Source organism: Coturnix japonica, chromosome 1 (genome assembly GCF_054131305.1).
Source record: "Coturnix japonica strain WE chromosome 1, WE-NBRP24, whole genome shotgun sequence".
Classification (NCBI taxonomy): Eukaryota; Metazoa; Chordata; class Aves; order Galliformes; family Phasianidae; genus Coturnix; species Coturnix japonica.
The window spans coordinates 132,755,305-132,773,841 of record NC_140663.1 but is presented as its reverse complement, the minus strand read 5'-3'; the positions used below and the strand labels follow the sequence as shown (position 1 = coordinate 132,773,841).

Genomic DNA, 18,537 nt, shown 5'->3' with positions numbered 1-18,537 from the left:
CACTTTCTTTCTGATCAGATATTTTTTCCCCCTCAACTTTACAGTATTTTAACGTTCACACTTTATTTGGCTTATGGTTTTCCTCCTTTCTTTCTCTCTTCCTATCTTTCTTCCTTTCTTTCCTTCTTTCCCTCTTTCTGAATGACTGATTAAATAATTGTAGCAGTAATTAAACAACACTTCTGATGATGCACATTTGCTGTTCATCACACCTCAACTCAGCATCTGAACAGGAACTGATAATTTGCTAAAGTAAAGCTAGTTCTGGTGGACAGCTATATGTTTATTTCATCATCAACATTAGAAAAAGATACATTTGTAAAGATAAAAAATGGACATCTAGATGCAAACGTTTGTCACCATCATTAATTACATCATGCCAAGAATCTTAAGCTAGAATATTTTTAAGTACAAAATAGCCATAGCGTACAATTAAGTTCCTGTGCCAGATGAAAGGAACATAGAGCCTTCTTTGTATTGATTACATCAGATTGGTTATTTTGTGGTCTCATTTCATCATGCAGTGGCTCATTCGGACTGTCCAGGAAGACTAATTAACACTAATGCTTCTAAAGAATTTTCGTTTGTGATGCTAATCTGTCACAAAACAAAAAGCATCCTCAGAAAGCCAGGGGAAAAAAAATAGAAGTAAAGAGACTACATCTTGCAGCCAGCTTAAATTAGTGTTAGCTTGATTTGTCTTAATTGAAAGGTTGTTTACATCTCCTTTGTAAGTGTTTATAAAAGTTGGCAGACAGAAGAATAGCTGCCCACGTACATGCACAAAATTTTCTTTTATTGGAGCTGCTGTGTATGAGACTGTCATTAAAAAACCTTTTCTGCACACTTAGTCTTAAGGTATAAGTCTGTCTCTGTATTTATGTATACACACACACACAGCATGCTGTATTATTTTTACTACAAACAAATTTATGCTAAGTCCTTATATCACACTGAATATTTCTACGCATTCATTCTAGCAGCCTCTAATTAAATTTCTGTGAGATACATGCAAGTCTGAAAAATATCTTAAACATAACTTGTAAAAATATCTTGCTCTTGCACTAGCATGCACGTCTCTGAGTACTCTGGCTCAGTAGAAATGAGCTGCTCACGTAGCTGAGCAGCCCTGCAACCACATGGGGAATCATAAGCCCTGATCCTAGACTGCTGGGTGGGGGGACCTCAGGGTCTGCTCCTCCAGTTCCCCACAGTCCTGGCTCCTCAAACCAAACCATCATGCCGTCACCATATATGGAAGCTGTCCAGCTCTGTTGGTGTTGGACATCAAATGATGGATCTTCAGGATCCACATTGTCTGTGCTGATGGAGGAAGGGAAAGGCTTGCTAAAGCTACATGGCTGAAAACAGCTCACAGATACTCATAAATATCTTATAGTGATCTTATCCTCCAGAAAATACAGCAGAAATATTGGAGATGGGTGCAATGATGCCTTCCTAGACCTAGCAGAGAGAAAAGCAGCAGATGCTAGAGATGCACCAAGTTAGATGACTCATTACGTTATGATGAACGTAATGTACAGAAGAGTGAAAAGGATTGTGTAGAAAAGACAGGACTTGAGTAGACCAAATAATTCTTAAGGAAAGATTTCAATGATTTTACAAGAGAGTAACAGAAAAATCAGACTCTTGCAGAGCACTACACGTTGGCTTTGGCACATTCCCTGTTGAAACAAAAGAAAACTTGTTTTAAAACTTAATAAATCTCTAAAAACTTCTCGAATTATAATCTGTTGTGGAAGGTAATCATAAGATCTGATTCAATAGAGGCTTTCTGAAGGCTTTGCAATAAACAGGTTATTTTTGCAGCATTTTTCCTTCCAACAAGACTAAATAGAAATAAAAACTTGCTATCTCAAGGATTTCTTCTCACAAACAACTGAGGCGTATAAGTAGAAAGCAGGTATGAAGCAAGGGCCTCCCATGCTCAGAAATGTTCTGCTCTGCAGTTACAGTTTTCTTTGTTTTCTTAAAAATGAACACAATTTTTCTGTTCTCTTGCCAAACTCATTTGAGAATTTGAAACTAAATGAAGTACCATTCTGTATGGCAACACTTTACTGATGGAGACTAAGCATGTAAAATATGTCAGGCTTTCTCTTTGCAAGAACACAATTTTGACCAAAAATCCAAATATGCACTTCTGCAGGATCATGTTTGAGTGTTGCGTTTGTAGGGTATGCACTAATATAAGTGACAAAAGATTCCACGATGTCAAGCTCTGTAAACATACCACTCCAGGGAAGTAACATTAACACATAATTGTATGTTTTTATCATGTCAAACCTGTCACAAAAAAATAACTTGAATTGTGATTATAGCAATTAATTTTTCCTCTGCCATTTGAGACACACAAACTCATTATGGCCGTGAGGATGATATATTCCGGACTGCCATTTTCATGCATTGTGTATTTATGTTTCTATATGAAGAACAATTACAGAAGGATGTTAACAGGATGAGAGCTCTACGTACACAGGCCTTTAGGTATACCCACTGTCTTTGTGTTAAGACCTCAAGGTCTTGAGAAACTAAAGGGTAAGAATATGCAAGAAACATGGAGCAAAAAAGATACAACTCAAAAGGAATTAGATGTATTTATTTGTATGTATACTCCTTCCCAGTTCTCCCCAGATCATGCAGTTCTGGGAATCACAGCGCTGGAAAACTGGTCTGTGGGGTGTTGTATCAGTTTGAACAGAAATAAGAAAATGTAATTTTTCTCTGCTGTTTCTGTCCCCAGTATTCTGTTAATTTCAATGCCTGCATTTCATTATTTCTTTATTAACAGTGTGTCCATGGAGAGTGGGTGGCTGGGCTTCGATTTAGGTGTGCTTGTACTTGGTTCCATTAGCAAGCCCAGGGGCTCCTTCCCTGCCACCACCTCCCTCCCTGAATCTCGTGCTCTGCCTGCCTGATCCCACCCGACAGTTGCCCCGACACCACACTAATCCCTGCAAGTTTGGAACTAATGAACTCGCTGCTGGGCTGCCGCCACGGAGCTTGGTCCCAAACTATACTGTACTTCACACTCGATTTATTCTCCAGATGGCGAGACTGTGCAGCCCTGCCGCGAGGGACCACCTCTTCCACTGGAGTGTAAAAGTGGACGGATGTTGTTTTCTTTGCAGATCTGATAATTCAGAGCTAGCAACTCGTGAGGATGGGTAGTGATTAGCTTTAATGGGTGCCAATTGAGACGGCTACTCGTGTATTCCCATCTTTAATTTCGGTGTCTGTGTGTCCTGTTGGCAGTTGATTCATCTGTGATGCAGCATCACCAACGGCTTTATCCTCCCCGGCTGGCATAGCTGCATGCAGGAATGGAAATCTCCCCTCGTCCCCCTCTGAGTCAGACAGAAGAAACACAAAAGGAGCTACAGCCACCTTGACCAACATTTTTTCTCATTGAGTTTTCCAGCACAAATAGCAAATTTGCGATATTTTGGAAATATCAGCATATAATATGTAATAATACTAGTATAATGTAATAACATCACTGTTTACCACAGACTCTCTCAGTTGTCATCTTCCCTTGTTCACCTTCATAAGAACTCAAACTACAGGCCCTAATGGGGTACCACAGTCCCAGGGTGGACCCCTTTGTTTCATGGCCAAGTTTTTTCTTTACCCATTCAGGACAGAATGTTGTCCAATGCTGTAGGGTGCAGAACAGGTAGATAATTTCATCCACTGTTGCTGACATATTCTAGCTTGATCGGTTTTGGCAAGGACTTTACAAGCAGTTTGGAAAATGCATTTATTCTTGCACCTACTGCTACAAAGGCATATTAAATACTACATTTTTTCTCTACAATTACATCATTGAAGTAGAATAACTGGTTTAAAATCTTGGCTTTTGCGTGCATCCTACAATTAGAATCATATTTACTTTTCACTGCATAATGAGGCAGAAGGTGATCTCCTTTTCCTCCATGCTTTTAGTTCATGTTGCCCTGAGATTTGGGTACACCTTATAATTCAACCATGGTGTGTTTTCCTAGAAGCCTAAGTGGGGTACTCCACTAACATCAGTGGGATTTTCCCTATGGTAGGATGGGCAGGCACAGGGTCAATCTGCTCAAGAGGTCTCTGACTTGGGGTACCAGGTCCATCAGCCTATCTCATGAATAAAAATGTCAATTGAATCCTGATTAGGAAATTAGAGGGACTAGAGGTTTATCATGGAAGGGAGACGTTTCAGTTCCTGGGGTATCTAGGCAGACAGTTCTAAAATGTAGTGGCTATAAGAAACTGCATTGATTCTCAGCCCAACAGATGGCATGGGTGTGTTAACTAACATAGCAACATATTTTCTATTAAAATATGGGAAAAAACAACAACCCCCTCCCATGTTTGTTGGTTGGTATAAATTCAGTGAAGTTGTTGGTTATTTTTGGGATATGTACCAGAGGGCTGCACATTTAGTTTATGTAAATTGATAACAGCAACAGCCTGTTAATAAGTGTTTTGTATGGAAATATACCTAGAAAGACACGATCTGTCTTTTTTGGGAAGGGAGTTTGCAGCCTGAGGAGAAAAATAGCTAATGAGATGCTCTACTGCTCATTATTATAATCAGAAAAAACTGTAATGAATTAGACTACAAGTTTTCGAGAGATGTGCCTTCAGTTGGAATTGGATGCTGCCTTAGTGGATAATTTTGGGAGAGCTTTATTTTGCAAATTGGATCAGTGTGTGCTGAGACGGTGATAATCTGGCTTTAATTAAAAGCATAAATTGTTTTGGAGAATGCATTTCAGATACCGTTCTGCATCACATCCAGAAACCTTTGGCCCAAAATAGGCACCAGCCACCCTGCCTTGAGAAGGACAGGGAGGTGGGTGTGTGCTAGGCCTGCTTCTCAACATTCAGGCAAACTGGCTTTGGCTGCGGTGAACTCCCTGCATCTTTGCACAGATTACCTGAGCCCACTCACAACAGCTTTTGGACGGATTTTACAGAGACTGCCTCTGAGAGCGACCCTGTGTTGCGGCACAGAAATGCATACGTGTGTGCGCTGTGTCTCCAATTGAGGCCCCTGCACAGGCGCAGATTTGTAGCCGTCTGGTTTAACTCTACTACTATGTGCCATCTCACTGACTGGTATTAGCTTGCATATTAGCTTTGATGATTTTTTTTTCCCCTCCAAGCTTGCCTGTTTTCTTGCAAAGTATCTCTCCAGCAACTGCATATTGTTAAAGTTGTTTCTTTACATTTGCAAGTCAGGAGCTTTAAAGTTTTATTAGGACCATAAAAGCTCTTCACAAATGAAATTACTTTTGATAAGCCTTCATTTTGACAATGAGGATTTGTTAGGGACTGTTGGCAAGTGAGAGGAATTTGTTGCCAAAGCTGAAATGGGCAGAAAGTGAGGAGACCCAGTGCTCTTCCACCACTGCTCCTCCTCTTCTCGAGGCCAATAAAAGCACTGCATTTCAGAAAAGCACCCAAGTATTCTTCATGTACATCAAACATTCAGCAGATTTATAAATTTACATTCACAAAAAATGGCAAGAGGCCACAAGAAGCAAATGTATTTGGATATTTTATTTTGGGACAGCAGGAGATCATCTTTTTGCAAGGTTTATGAAAATCTACGAATTATTGTGGCATTGTTTTCAAAGGCAAGTTCTGACCTCTGCTATGAGCCTTTTTATACATGGAGAAAAAGAAAAATTACATGGCAAAACCAAAGAAAGAGATGTACATCTGTACTTACTGATACCCCTCATATGAGAGCTCAGGAGATACGAAGATGAATGACAAAACTGAATTGTTTTAAGCAAAGGCATTAATGCTCTGCTGTTACGAGCATAGACTTAGCATAATGTATTATAGTTAGTAGGCAAAGTCTTTTTTTTTTTTTTTTTAGATGTATTTAGTAATAATAGACACACAAACATCCAGAGATATATTGAGAAATATTTAGGCATGAAAACTGAGCTTTTATTTGCTAGTTACAAAGAACTGAGAAAGGCAGAATTGCAACATGCTGATGATGACTGCTTTAACAAAGAACCAGGAGTGACAGACTTGTTGGGGACAAAAATATACTGGCTGTCTTGCTTTTTCCCCATGTCATTTCTGTGATATTTCTGTTCAGCTTTTAAAAATGTCAATGGAAAATAAGCTTTCTTTTTCTTTGAGGCTTTGAATGTGTGTACACATGGATGTATATATTGTAGAGAGAAGCAAGGCTGACAGTTGTGAAAACGCTTGAAGAGTTTGACATCGGCCGTGCTGAGAAGTGTGTTTGGATAAACTCTGTGTCCAGTGGCCTTGCGGAGGAAGATCTAGAGGTGCTTTTGCAGTCCAAGACTCTTCCTTCAAGTCTGATGCTGCCAAAGGTTGAAAATGTAGAAGAAGTTAAATGGGTGAGTAGCTATCTGTGTACCAATAGTGTGGTAGCTTTTGACTGAAGCTGTTGACCCAAGCTAAGCCAGGTGTAGAGGTAAAGAACTCTGATATGACACGAGTGCCATATCCTGTTGTTGTTTGAATAAGGTAATTGGGAAATGCTTCTGTTTAGAAGTGTGTACAATGTGCTAAGTGAAAAGTGTATACAGAGTGCACGGCCTCTGTAAATAATACTAGACTTATTTCTCCTGTAGTCAGTGAAGAGTCAGAGCATATTTTGAATAGTAGTTGCATTGGTATCTGACTCTTATTTAAATATTCTGCCATACAAAATGCTTGTCTGTGGCCATGTGCCATAGTTGCATGGAGTAAGCAGGAGTTGGGGAAAACATGTTAGCAACATGTGAAAAGTAGGCTGGGGAGGGGGAGAAGGTCACTCCTGGGGGCAACTGGAGGAACAAACAGGAAGCTTTTAACTACTGTTTTTAATTAGCACAGATATTATTTCCTGAGCAGTTCTCTATTTCTTCCTTTTTAATTGCTGACAGGTGTGTTTGTGTTTCATGACTGACTTTTCAGCCAATAAAAAACTGAAATGTAAATGGCTGGCATGTCAGATTACTTAAGAAAACTTTGAAATAGGCCTAATTACGCTATAATTGTTTTAATTGTCAAGAAGGGGGACATTTGTTTGGGTATGCCTTGACTGCTGTGCGGTGCCAGTGCAGGAGCAGCCATTCCATGCGTTGGGCTGGCGATGTGGCAGAGCCAGCAGGCCAGCTGAGCTGGGAGGCTGGGAGGTGCCCTTGTGCCAACTGTGGTCCTGATGCTGAGCCTCCATCACATGCTGCTGACAACATGCAAGGGCACCCATAGCAAGCACATCCATCCCACAAACAGCCCCACAGTGGCCAGTGTGCCTCAACATTTGGTTCTGTGGCAGAGGGTGTGTGCCTCGAGTGCCAGCAGCACCGCAAGCTTTGGGCGTATCTCGTCACACGTGAACATTCGTGCTACCAAAATGGCGGGCCTTCGCGGCCACGAGGCAAGCTCTGGGTAGGAGTGAGGCCCAAGGCCCCCCGCTCCCCATCCCTTCCGCCTCTCCTCAGGTCTGCTGTTGTGGCCACCGGCTCGCGCCCGGCCAAGCCCAGGAGCACAAAGAGCGTGCTCTGCTGAATGACGCCGGCGTGTTTCAGAAATCCCGTGGCTTCGCTCCTGCTCACTTCTTTTCCAGGCTCCCAGCCTAAGCGAAGCTGTTTATTTTTCCCCCCTCATTTTTATTTATGCGGAGCATAAAACCTGGAGGCTGATGCACAACTAAAAGATGGGCTTACTTGTTTTCTTTTGTGTGAGAATCTCTTGCTCTCCTTTTGTCCCTAGTGTGGGTACTTGTTTGACTGGCATGGCTTATTGGACTATAACAAGCGTAACTCTCCCTCCTTTGTGACGGGACAATTCTCCCACAAATCCCGAACAGTGTGCATTCTTTCCAACACACTATTGGGTGTGCACGGGAACTGAAAGAATTGCGGGGGCCTGCTACTTCATCCCCTCCCTGAGCTTTGTTTTCTTCCCTCCGCCTTCTCCTTTCCCCCCTTCTCCCTGAAATGAACACTTTACCAGGCCGGAAACATTTAATCGTCTCCTTTTGAAAAAAATTAATTGAAACTTCTCCACTAGTTACCTTTTGTAGCGGTGCTTATTGCAATTTTTTTTTTTTAAAGGGAGAGGAAGGGAGACGCCGTTTAATTAAACCTTCTTTATTTTTCATTTACCTGCCCCAAAAATCCACAAGCAGTCAAAAATCCCAGAGAGAGCCTTTTAAAATAATCTCAAATAAAAGTTCCACAGCTTTAACTCACACCTGAAATATAAACACAGTCGCACTTTTTTCTTTTTTTTTTTTCTTTTTTTTCTTTTTTTTTCTTTTTTTTTTTTTTTTCTTTTAATTTGAAAAAAGAGAAATAAAAAGTAGCTGGGAGCCTTAAGAGCAGACGCTGATGCGGTCTGATTACCTCATTTTCTGTGTTTGCCTGCACAGAATTTACATGTTGTGCTGCTGCAGTACCTGCCCGGTCGTACGCTTGCACGTGTGAATTGCACTCGTGTTTTCTTGCTGGCACATTTTTGGGTGGAAAAGTCCCTTCTCCAAGGAAAAGTTGCGAAGAGGGCCCCGCTCGTGATGCAAAGCAGGGACGGGAAGGGCAGAATTCTTTGTCAGAGAAAGCTGTGATTTATTTTGGCCTAATTGTAAAGTTACTGCAAATTGCTCAAAAGCTTTTTAAAGATCTTGGTGATTAGATTTTCCTTCTTTTGGGGAGGGGCGGCAGGGGGAAGCTAAAAGGGGAAATAACACCTCTAATCCAGCTTCTGGTAAATAGGCTGCCAGCTTTTAAAATGAGTTTCCTTTCTATTAGTCAGAATATTATGCTAAGCCTTAAGCATTAGTTTTTTATGTTGCCATAGCAGCCTTATTCCTGCAGGGTTGTGACCTGCGATGATTACAGTACAAAGCTTATAGGGTCTTGAAACCCCCTTTGAAGATGAAAAGTCTTTGATGGTTTATATTTATGCAAATCTCTTAGATATGATTTACCCAACTGAGACTGAATGGAGAGATGATTAAAATTCCCTTTCCTTTGATATCCATTAATAGTCGAATATTCTTTAATTTTAAAATATATGCATATGTTATTTTTGTCTTTATTTATTACGATATTTTTTGCCATACCTGCAGTATGTTTATCTCCATGTAAACTGCCAGATCTAGACCGACATAATAGATTTACAATATAGGGCCAAGGGTTTCTTTTCCCCCCTTTTTTTTCCCCCCTTTTGAAAGGGGAAAAATCTGTGCAAGAGCTTTTGTATGTTTCCAGATGATAGATTTTGGAATTTGGGCTACCCCACTGGCAGCTCAGAGCTAGCTGTGAACTGGTCTCATGGAAAAAATTGGAAAGCTTTGGTCTTCAAAGAATTAAACTTCCTTTTTGAGGCCTTCCTAGGTAAGCTAAAAATTATGAAGAAAAGCCTGGCGAACAAAGGGCAGCGGTGCCATAACGAGCCATGCGGATGCCTCAGCGGTGGTGCGGTACCCGACCCAAGGCAGGCCGGGCAGCTCTGTGTGTGCCCCATGGCTGGGGCAGGCTGTGCCCCGCTAGCAGGCTCTGGGACACAAGGCGCAAGGCCCACATCTCCACACAGACCTTCCCCAATGCTCTCTGTGGTTTTTAATTACGTCTTCTGAGTTTTGGGGCTTTTTGTGTGCTGGCGTTGCAGCCAGGTGAAAGATTTAAAGTGCCGCACGTGCCCGCGCGTGCTTTTTTTACTGAAGCCTCACGTTGTCTGGTTTTAGTTTGCAGACAAATTCGCACATCACTCAAAAGGCCGAACACTTGCAGAACCAATGCATTTTATCCCATTTGTGGAAACTGCGGTGGGGTTGCTCAATTTTAAGGTAAGTAGGGTTGGGTGCTGTCCAAACGTTGGTGTTTTGCCCTCTCAGCCACCTGGATAAGCAGAGAGCTCTGTTGTCCAGGCATGATTTCCTCAAGGAAGTGAGATTTAAAAATGGTAAACGTTTTCCAGTTCGCTAAGACATTTGGATGCTCTCATGTTTACACGGCAAAGGCCTTCATAAATCCAAAATATTTTGGTGGAGGAACAGCTCTAGATACTCCTTGCCAACTGAAGAAACCCATCTGCATTTCCTACTCGCGTTTCTAACAGGAAACTTACTTCTCTGAGGAACTGGAGCACACACGCTGCTGCAATAAGCGACTATTTAGTAGCTGTCGAGCCTGACTTTGATATAGCATTTAATTAGAAAAAAGAACAATCCTCATTTCATTGCTGCTGAAGTGGTATCTTTTTCTATTGACGCCGTTTCAGACAGATTTCATGTTGCTGCTTTTTTTTTTTTTTCATGTGCATAACAGGGAGCTTAATGCTTAGATTAAAAGTGTGATTAACTTTAAAAATATCAAATATCTGAAAGGTAATTTCAACCAGGCCTTACATTTAAAATTCTTTGTAATATGGGTCTCTCATGCCCAGCTCAGGTTTTCAGCAAGGAGAAGCAGTATGAGGAGGAAGCATTCATGGGGATCCCCCAGAACGGATTGAGAAGGCTTGGGGCCAGCTGAGGGCACGCAGGGCAGGAGCAGCTCAGGAGCTGCTGGCAGCCTCCACTGGTGCAGCCACGTACCTCTCTGCACGTCATAATACCACCAGGCACCATGCTCCCATTTCGGGGCATGGACACAGAACTAACTTGCATTTGCAACTGGCTAAGGTTTTTATTCGCCTGCAATATTTTATAGGGGGGTTTTTAATGCTGCGGTCCCTTGATGTTGGCAGCAGAGTTGCCTTTTAAATCATTCAGGTTAATAATAATTTCGTGTCCCACCAGCAGCCATGTAAGAACACCCACTAGCAGAGTTTGTAATTACTTCTCTCCCTCTCTGCATACCTAATCCTTAACAAATATTAATATTACAAAGATCAATATAAAACAGTAACATTCTGGAAATGCACTTCCTAGGTATGATAGCAAAATTCTGCTTGCTTTCACTTTAATACTTTTCTGTGGTACTTGTTGCATTTTAAACTTCCTTAGCTACTTTTTTGTTAGATGCAGCAGAAGCCTTTAAATTGACAATTTATCCGATAAGAAATCCACAACCATTTTAAACCACTGAAATTGTTAACTTTATAACCGGGATCCCGATCTTTCTTTCTTTTTTTTCAGGCAGTGCTGCTACATGTCGAACTGATCAAACATAATACTTTTTTGTTTGTTTTTAAGCACCTTTGAGGAGTGTTTCGTTCCTTATCACTGCCTGAATATCCGAGGCAGCAATCGCAAGAGCATTATGGTGAGCTCCAGCCAAGAGGCAGCAAAGCTGCTGTGATGCCTCCACACCAGAGGCATATAGGTGCTCAGGGCAAGATAATGTTTTCTGTTCTGCTGAGTCATTTTAAAGCATTGTGCACACTCGAGCACCTACAACAGTTTTACTTAATAGGAACAATTTTAGCCGAAGGATCACCAGGTTTTGGTAATACCAAGATTGATGTAATATCCTCTTAGTCTCTCTGCTTCTTGCATTTCTGTAGAAATTAACGATATGCTCCAATTTGTAGGCTGTCTGTGAAGAAGCATTGAGAACAGGATCCCAGGTTGGCTTTCATTTGGATGCAGTCGTCTTTGGAGGAGAGGATTTCCGTGCCAGCATAGGTTGTTACCTGTCTCTTTTCTGTAACAGTTAATGGCATTTGCATTGAAGAAACCCAATTTATCTCCATTGCATTACCAAAAGCAATAATTAACATAATAAAACCTCTTGATTCTGCATTTTACACATTCCTTTTTCTCCATTTTTTCCCCCCAATGTGGAATGTATCACTGAGAAATTAAAACATGATTCCTGCGTATTACAGGGCATTGATGCTTCCTTATGCTTTTTGCCATACAGTAGCAAAAAATTAATAAAACAAGAATAAAAAAAAAAAATCTAAGCAAACTGTTGAGTCACTGAAATTATTAAAAAATAAGGTTACCCATAAGAAACATGATGTGCTTTTAAAAACTATGTTGAAAATCTTATAATTCTGGTGTCTATTTCTGATTTAGAGGCGGTTATCACTCAGGATTTTCACATCATCTGCAAATACTATCATGTCACATTTTGCTATAATAAATTTGCGTTAAATTTGCCCCGTGTTAATATAGTAATGCTGAGCATATTTTCCTGTAAAAACACTATTAATAATATTTTCCTGTAAAAACACTATTAATCTTCCTTGAAAATGAAAAGTAGTTCCGAATTCTTTTTATGAGAATCCACTTATCTCCTCATTAGTCTGATTCAGTTTAAAGATATTAGCTCACAGCTGTAGACGTTTAAATTAAAAATAAATATGTTAATATAAAAATTAGCATTGATTCATTAAATTATTCCTAACAAATTGGAAATCTGCATCTAAAGAGCGACCCTCAGGAAAAGGAAGGTATTATTATTTTTTTGCACCAGCCTTCGTGTGACAATGCTGCTTAGCCAGTGCACCGTGAACACATCAAATCTTGTGAATACTTTTGGTTCTTCTCGGCCATCTACCATCATTTTTCATCCAAATACTAAAGCTTAAATATTCAGCTTAGGACATCCGTTGTGACAAGAATCACAACCAAGGAAAGTGCAATTCTGCTCTCAGTGTGAATTTTTTAACCATTTAGTTGTAGCCGGTGTGTCACGTTGCATAAAGCTTCCCTTGCTGTAGTGTTTCTTTCTGCACATAGATTAGTAATACAATAAGGTAATTACTGCACATTAGTCCCAACTCTGCTGTCCTTACCAGCCAAAACTTCCATCAAATTCAACTTACAACTCCAGATTTGAACTGAATCAAAACCTGAATTTTATAATCAAGTCTATAAGGAGAGGTGTATTCCTTTTGCTAAAGCAGCTTATTTTGCTTATTTTTCCCCAGGAGTACCATTTTACAATAAAGCCTTGTGATACATCTTAGTTTTCCCAATCAGTTAAATGAAATCTCAGATTTTCTTGATTTCTTTCTTCCTTTTTTTTTTTTTTTTTTTTTTCTCTTACAAAGATTTAAGGAGCTCCCATAATCTTTTCTTTGTTTTCTTTCTTTTCACAGGTGCAACAAGCAATAAGGAAACTCATGATATTTTATATGCCAGGCAGAAAATAATAGTCACAGCAAAAGCATTTGGCCTCCAAGCAATAGACCTGGTTTACATTGATTTCCGAGATGAAGATGGGCTCCGTAGGCAATCACAGGAAGGTGCCTCAATGGGCTTCACTGGTATGGGTTTCTGCCAACATCTGAAAATAATGCCTATATTCTTCAATTTCAAGATACTTCTATGTTTACTGTTACTTTGACAAATAAGTTGCTTTTTATATTTCAGGGTAGTTTTTTAAAAATGAAGCAGCACCAAGCTCATCTGCATTAATTATCAACTTTACAGTTGTGCCTGAAAAGTCACTGGCTGCTTTTTAAAAATACACCCCTTCAAGCACAGGACTGCATTTTGAAGAGAGGTTGGGGCAGAGAGTGTGCAAGATGTGATTCCTCCAGTCACAAAGTACAGGACAAGCAATACTGTACTTTGCAATGTTCAATCTGCAGTCACTTTTTAAAGATATTTGGATCCCTTTTGCCTATTCTTTAAGCAGCAATTGCTTAAGAAGCACTTGGTAGGTGAGGAAGTTGATAAGCGACCCTTGCACACTAATTGCTACAGGAAAGTTCTTTTCTTATTATTTTCTTTGATTTGTTTTTCGTCTCCTGGCTCCCCTCCCAGTAAGTGCTGGTGACACCTACGGGTATTGGCAGACAGCAAGACCAGCAGGCTCTTTGCAACAGAGCCCTGTAATGCGGCCTGTTACCCTGTGATTGGTGTACCAGATCACTTGGACACCCTGGTGGGATCGTGCAGCCACCAAAGATTGTGTTTTTGCAATAGAAATCAGCCATTTGACACATGCGTTATAGAATTCTAGGATTCAACACTGACGTTTTACATTATTTGTCTGTGACCTTCGTTCAGGATGTATGCACAGCAATCATATAGCTGCTCGGGTTTTGTTAGCAACGGAATAGATCCTGATGATATGGTTTAGCGCACTGTATTTTTACAGTTAATGACATACGAGATCTTAACGTACCAAGCAAAGTAACCAAATACAGTGAGTGTTCTTTTAAAAGTGTTCTTTCAAGAGGTCTAGACTCAATAGTGGGGGAGAGTGTGGGGGGAGGAGGGGGGCAAAGCCATTGATTCTCTTCAGCCCAAACTCTGCCTCTCTGCCTTCCCGTCTGCTGAGCTTCAGCAGTTGCAAAAGCAGATCTTGTTTCAGAGGCAGAGCAGGGAGCTCCTCACAGCTACACAACATTATCTGTGTCCGTGTAGACTTCCACCCTCGATTCGTCCGCTATTGAACTGGGGAAAATAATGGAGCTCCTGAATGGTAGCACCTGCTGATGGCTACGTAATCGAGACCAATCTTTTCTAGCTTAGGGAAGGGTTTGATTTTTGAAAAATTTAAGTATCTGAACCTCCTGTTGACAGAAGATGGAGCTGCAGATGCCCAGCACCTTTGAGAACAATCTTTCTGAATGCTTAATGTGCTTTTAAATACTTTGCTCAGGCTGCCAGTTTGGAAAATTTTAAATCGCAAAGCATAAACAGCATTGATGGGGTTTTGGACTGTTCTGACTTTCTGTAGGAAGTTTTCCCATGTGAGAATAAAGTCCAGATAGGAGACAAATAAACAGGTCACGTGTGGCAGTTTAGGGCATCAAGTTTGTATCTAACAAGTCCATAAAGAATAAAGCTGTGTATAAGGTACCAGCTTCACTAACAGAAACTCGCAGCTCTTTGCCTTCTGCCTCTCTGCAGTTCTGTTCACCACATCTCAGAAGTGCAGCAAGGAGCCTGACAAACTCTCCCATCATAAAGGGAGATGGGTCAGTATTCTGACTTTTTGCCCAAAATTCTCTAAATATATATGTATATATATATATATATATATATATATATATATATATGTATGTGTGTATATATATATATATAATTTTTTTAATTTTTTTTTATTTTTATTTTATTTTTATATTATATATTATTATATATATTTTATATATTTTTTTTATTTTTTATTTTTTTTAATTGTTCAGAACAAAACAGACTTTTTCATATTTTTGGTAAAGAAAAAATTTTTGAGGGCCACCAAAAATATTTCCCTTGTCTTTTTCTTTCTTTTGCTTGCAGTTTGCTTAATCTTTGTTTTTGTTTAGTTTAGCTAAATTGAAATATCACTTCCAAACTGAAAGGAAAAACATTTGGTTCAAAAACTATGTAAGTAAAAACATTTTAATATTTGCAATTTAATTTTCATCACAGAAATTTACAAATGGGTCCTAGCTTAATCCATGACCTTCTATAAAATACATCACATTTGTCACTGGCCATTGTCGGATAATACGATAACAAAATCCTGAAGCATCGCCTTAATAACAAAAGTTCTAACCACACGATTTTTAACTATTTACAATCACATCTTTCTACTTTTCCACACGTAGTAAGTATAAATCATTGGAATCAATAGGACTAAAATGAAGGAAAGCTCACCAATTGCCTGGTAACTGGTAAAATGAGTGCACACGTAGGGCCGCATTCATCTCTTTCAAACGCAATCATAAACTCCATATATTCAGTAAAGTTACATGTCCTTAAATTTTCTTATATTCAGAAACCAGTAGAACAGAATTATCCTTCAAATAATCACATGTGCTCACTGACAATTTAACAAGCTAAATAATATAGCAAAGAATTTACCATCTATTTGGTTACTGCTGTGACCCTCACTGCCAAGTTTTTTTCCAGCTAGCTTTCAAACAGTCTTGTTTTTCTTCGGCTACTGAGTTTCCATAAAATCGATTGCTTTCAATTGTTGTTTGGCCAGTGTAATACATCTTCTGTATATGTATTACTATAAATGCATACACACACACATGCACATACAACAGGATGTTTTACAACGCTGGAGTATCTGGACTTAAAGCCAGCGTGCTGCCTGTGTAAATGGTCATCAGCTTTAGGAAAGTTTATGTAAAAAATTAAGGAAGACTTACGATAAGCTTTAACAGCATACTAAATCATTATACTAAGTCTCGTGCTCCATGCTGAGAAGCCAGATATAAATACGAAACACTATAGGTTTCCTCTCTTTTTGTAGTCTTTTGTAGAAGGCAAAAATGACACCATCATACAGTTACCTAAAAGACTTGACAGGTATTGATTTAAAGCACGATATATCAAGAGGTACTGTAAAAAGGATTTCATGGTCATAAATTTTAATGTATTCCAATTTTGCACTCTCTCAGTAACTTGTCAATAACAACAATTCTGCTTAAAATATTTGCTTCATTCCTGCATGGCATTATGTCTATTATACAGTTATTTGGATACATAATTCTGTGACAAAAATCCACTGAGTGCTATAAATCAAAGGTTCAATTTTCTTCTCTGTAAATTGTTTGGTAATGTTTTAATGGTGCAAAGTATAGCTTCCTGCTATGGATATTTGTATCGAAAGAAAATCTTTTTACAGGAATTTTTCACGCCTTAAGAAATCGTATGTGTGCTTTTATTTTTGTTGTAACTTTAATTATAAATTTCAATCTGTTCTTTTTTTTTTCTCACAGAAAGTCAGGTTTTCTGCACTTTGCAGAAATTATTTCTACGCTCTCCATAGTTTAGAATGCGTCATATTAAAAATAAGGAGCATTGTAAGCTTACCAGTAGCTGTATTTAATTAAAGTGACTAAAATACATTTGCTTAGAACAAATGTACAGCATTAGCTCAGGGAATTTGTCTGCCTATAATTTCTTTCTTAAAAAAAAAAAAAAAAAATTCAGATTATTGTTAAGTTTTTTGCCATAATAAAATTTCAGACGGAGTATCTGGCCATCCTCAAGATCTTAAACTAGCAACTGTTTAATGGGAACTAAAATGAAATCAAATGACTTGTGGATTTTAAAGAAACGGGGCAACACTGACGAGTTACAATTGCTTTCTATCAAAAGAAAGCCCTCACAATCCTGTCATGGCACACGTTTATCAGAAAGCCACTGCAGGCCGACACAAGGAATCCCGGTGATGGGAATCTTTTTCCCATTCAGTTGTTTAAAACAGTGGCATGCGTGTGCTGTGATATGGGACTTATTGCGTGTAGCGATGAGCTTATTTCTAGCTTCATGTCCATGAGCTCAATGGAAGGGTCCCGTTCCCTCCCCAGGCCAGACAGATGCCCACAGTGCCAGCACCACCCCAGAGCCAAACAGGTTCTTGAGGTCCTCAGGGGTCCCTGTGTAGCACATGAGGGCTGGAGGAGGTGTGAGCCCAACATGGGGCAAGTTCCGCAGTGGTCCCAGGCCCTTGGCCTAGCCCAAGGTGCCTCGCTGGAGGGCTGGGAGGCGTGAAAGGCTTGGGGATGGGACTCGTGGCTGCAACCTGCTCTGCCGTGTAGCATAGAGGGATTAATTTGTGTCATGGCGAGGTTTGAGGAGCTGGGAGCTGTAGTAGCCCCGCTTTATTGAAGCGCTCCCACGGCACGGCGCAGGGGATCATGCAGCCATCACGTTGCCTGTGAAATTCCCTTAGAAACGGGCTAATAATGTCGAGTGCCACGCTTTGAAAGCTGTCAAACAAATTAGATATGTATTTGTTTTAATGTGGCTAAGTACAATAACAGATTAGAACGGATTATGTGGCTGTCTATTCACATTGGAAAATCTCTGGTAAAAAAAAAAAAAAAAAGGCTACACCTATTTTTATTTTCCTACTGTATGTCCATACAAGAAAGGATTAAAAAGAAGTGCTTCGTAACACTTCAGGGCACCTCTGGCAGTGGTTTAGTATACCAGTGACTAAATAAATACCCCAGCCTACCTGCACCTGCAAAACACAACAAAAACATAAGCAGCACTGAGCAATGCGTGATGCAGCCGAGGCTAAGAACTGAGGGAGCGATCACTGCATGACCAGAAACTTTTCAGTTAGATAAACCCCATTTTCTGAACACATTTTAATGCAGCTTATTTACGAGTGGTTGGAGGTGCTATTTATAAAGGTAAAATTCAGAGGTGCATTGTACTCTAGCACTGCTGACGGCCCCAGACCAACCATTCCACCTGAGATGACCCGTGGAAGATATGTGGGCTGAAATGGGAAGGGAGGAGAAAGAATTCTGGGTCCCTTCAAACATACTAAATGCAAGTACTGCTCAAGATATTTTTATACTTAAAAACCTGGCGTATAGTCCAGTTAAATAATAAAAGAAAACAAGTAAAATAATTAGTTCAGTAGCAGAAAGTCTGCGAGGCATAGGAGAGCCTCAAGTGGTTGGAACATTTTGCTTGAACATCTGTTTGTCGATGCATGATTCTGGTGTTATTAATCTTCTTTGTAGGTAAGCAGGTGATTCACCCTAACCAAATTGCTGTTGTCCAGGAACAGTTCTCTCCCAGCCCTGAAAAAATAAAGTGGGCTCAAGAGCTGATTTCCGCTTTTGAAGAACATCAGCGTTTAGGAAAGGTAAATATTTTGTTATATGATGTTGTGGAAA

The 18,537-nt window shown here is 39.9% G+C and overlaps 1 protein-coding gene and 1 long non-coding RNA gene across 10 annotated transcripts in view; one reads left to right on the top strand and one right to left on the bottom strand.

The window, feature by feature from the left end:
- Nucleotides 1-18,537, bottom strand: part of LOC107307981 (uncharacterized) — a 55,899-nt gene that overhangs the window by 10,167 nt on the left and 27,195 nt on the right. The gene's annotated exons all lie outside the window — the stretch shown is intronic.
- The window catches only part of CLYBL (citramalyl-CoA lyase), a 152,050-nt gene that overhangs the window by 119,649 nt on the left and 13,864 nt on the right, over nt 1-18,537 (top strand). For 6 of the 9 annotated variants that reach the window (XM_085535912.1, XM_085535903.1, XM_085535895.1 and 3 more), the window contains exons 3-7: nt 6,210-6,398; nt 9,737-9,838; nt 11,527-11,620; nt 13,045-13,212; nt 18,382-18,506. In XM_085535912.1, coding sequence (XP_085392038.1) covers nt 6,210-6,398; nt 9,737-9,838; nt 11,527-11,620; nt 13,045-13,212; nt 18,382-18,506 — 678 coding nt within the window. Of the gene's footprint in view, nt 1-6,171; nt 6,399-9,736; nt 9,839-11,526; nt 11,621-13,044; nt 13,213-18,381; nt 18,507-18,537 lie in introns of all 9 variants that reach the window. The other 3 variants (XM_085535929.1, XM_085535930.1, XM_085535926.1) reach the window with 1 other exon arrangement.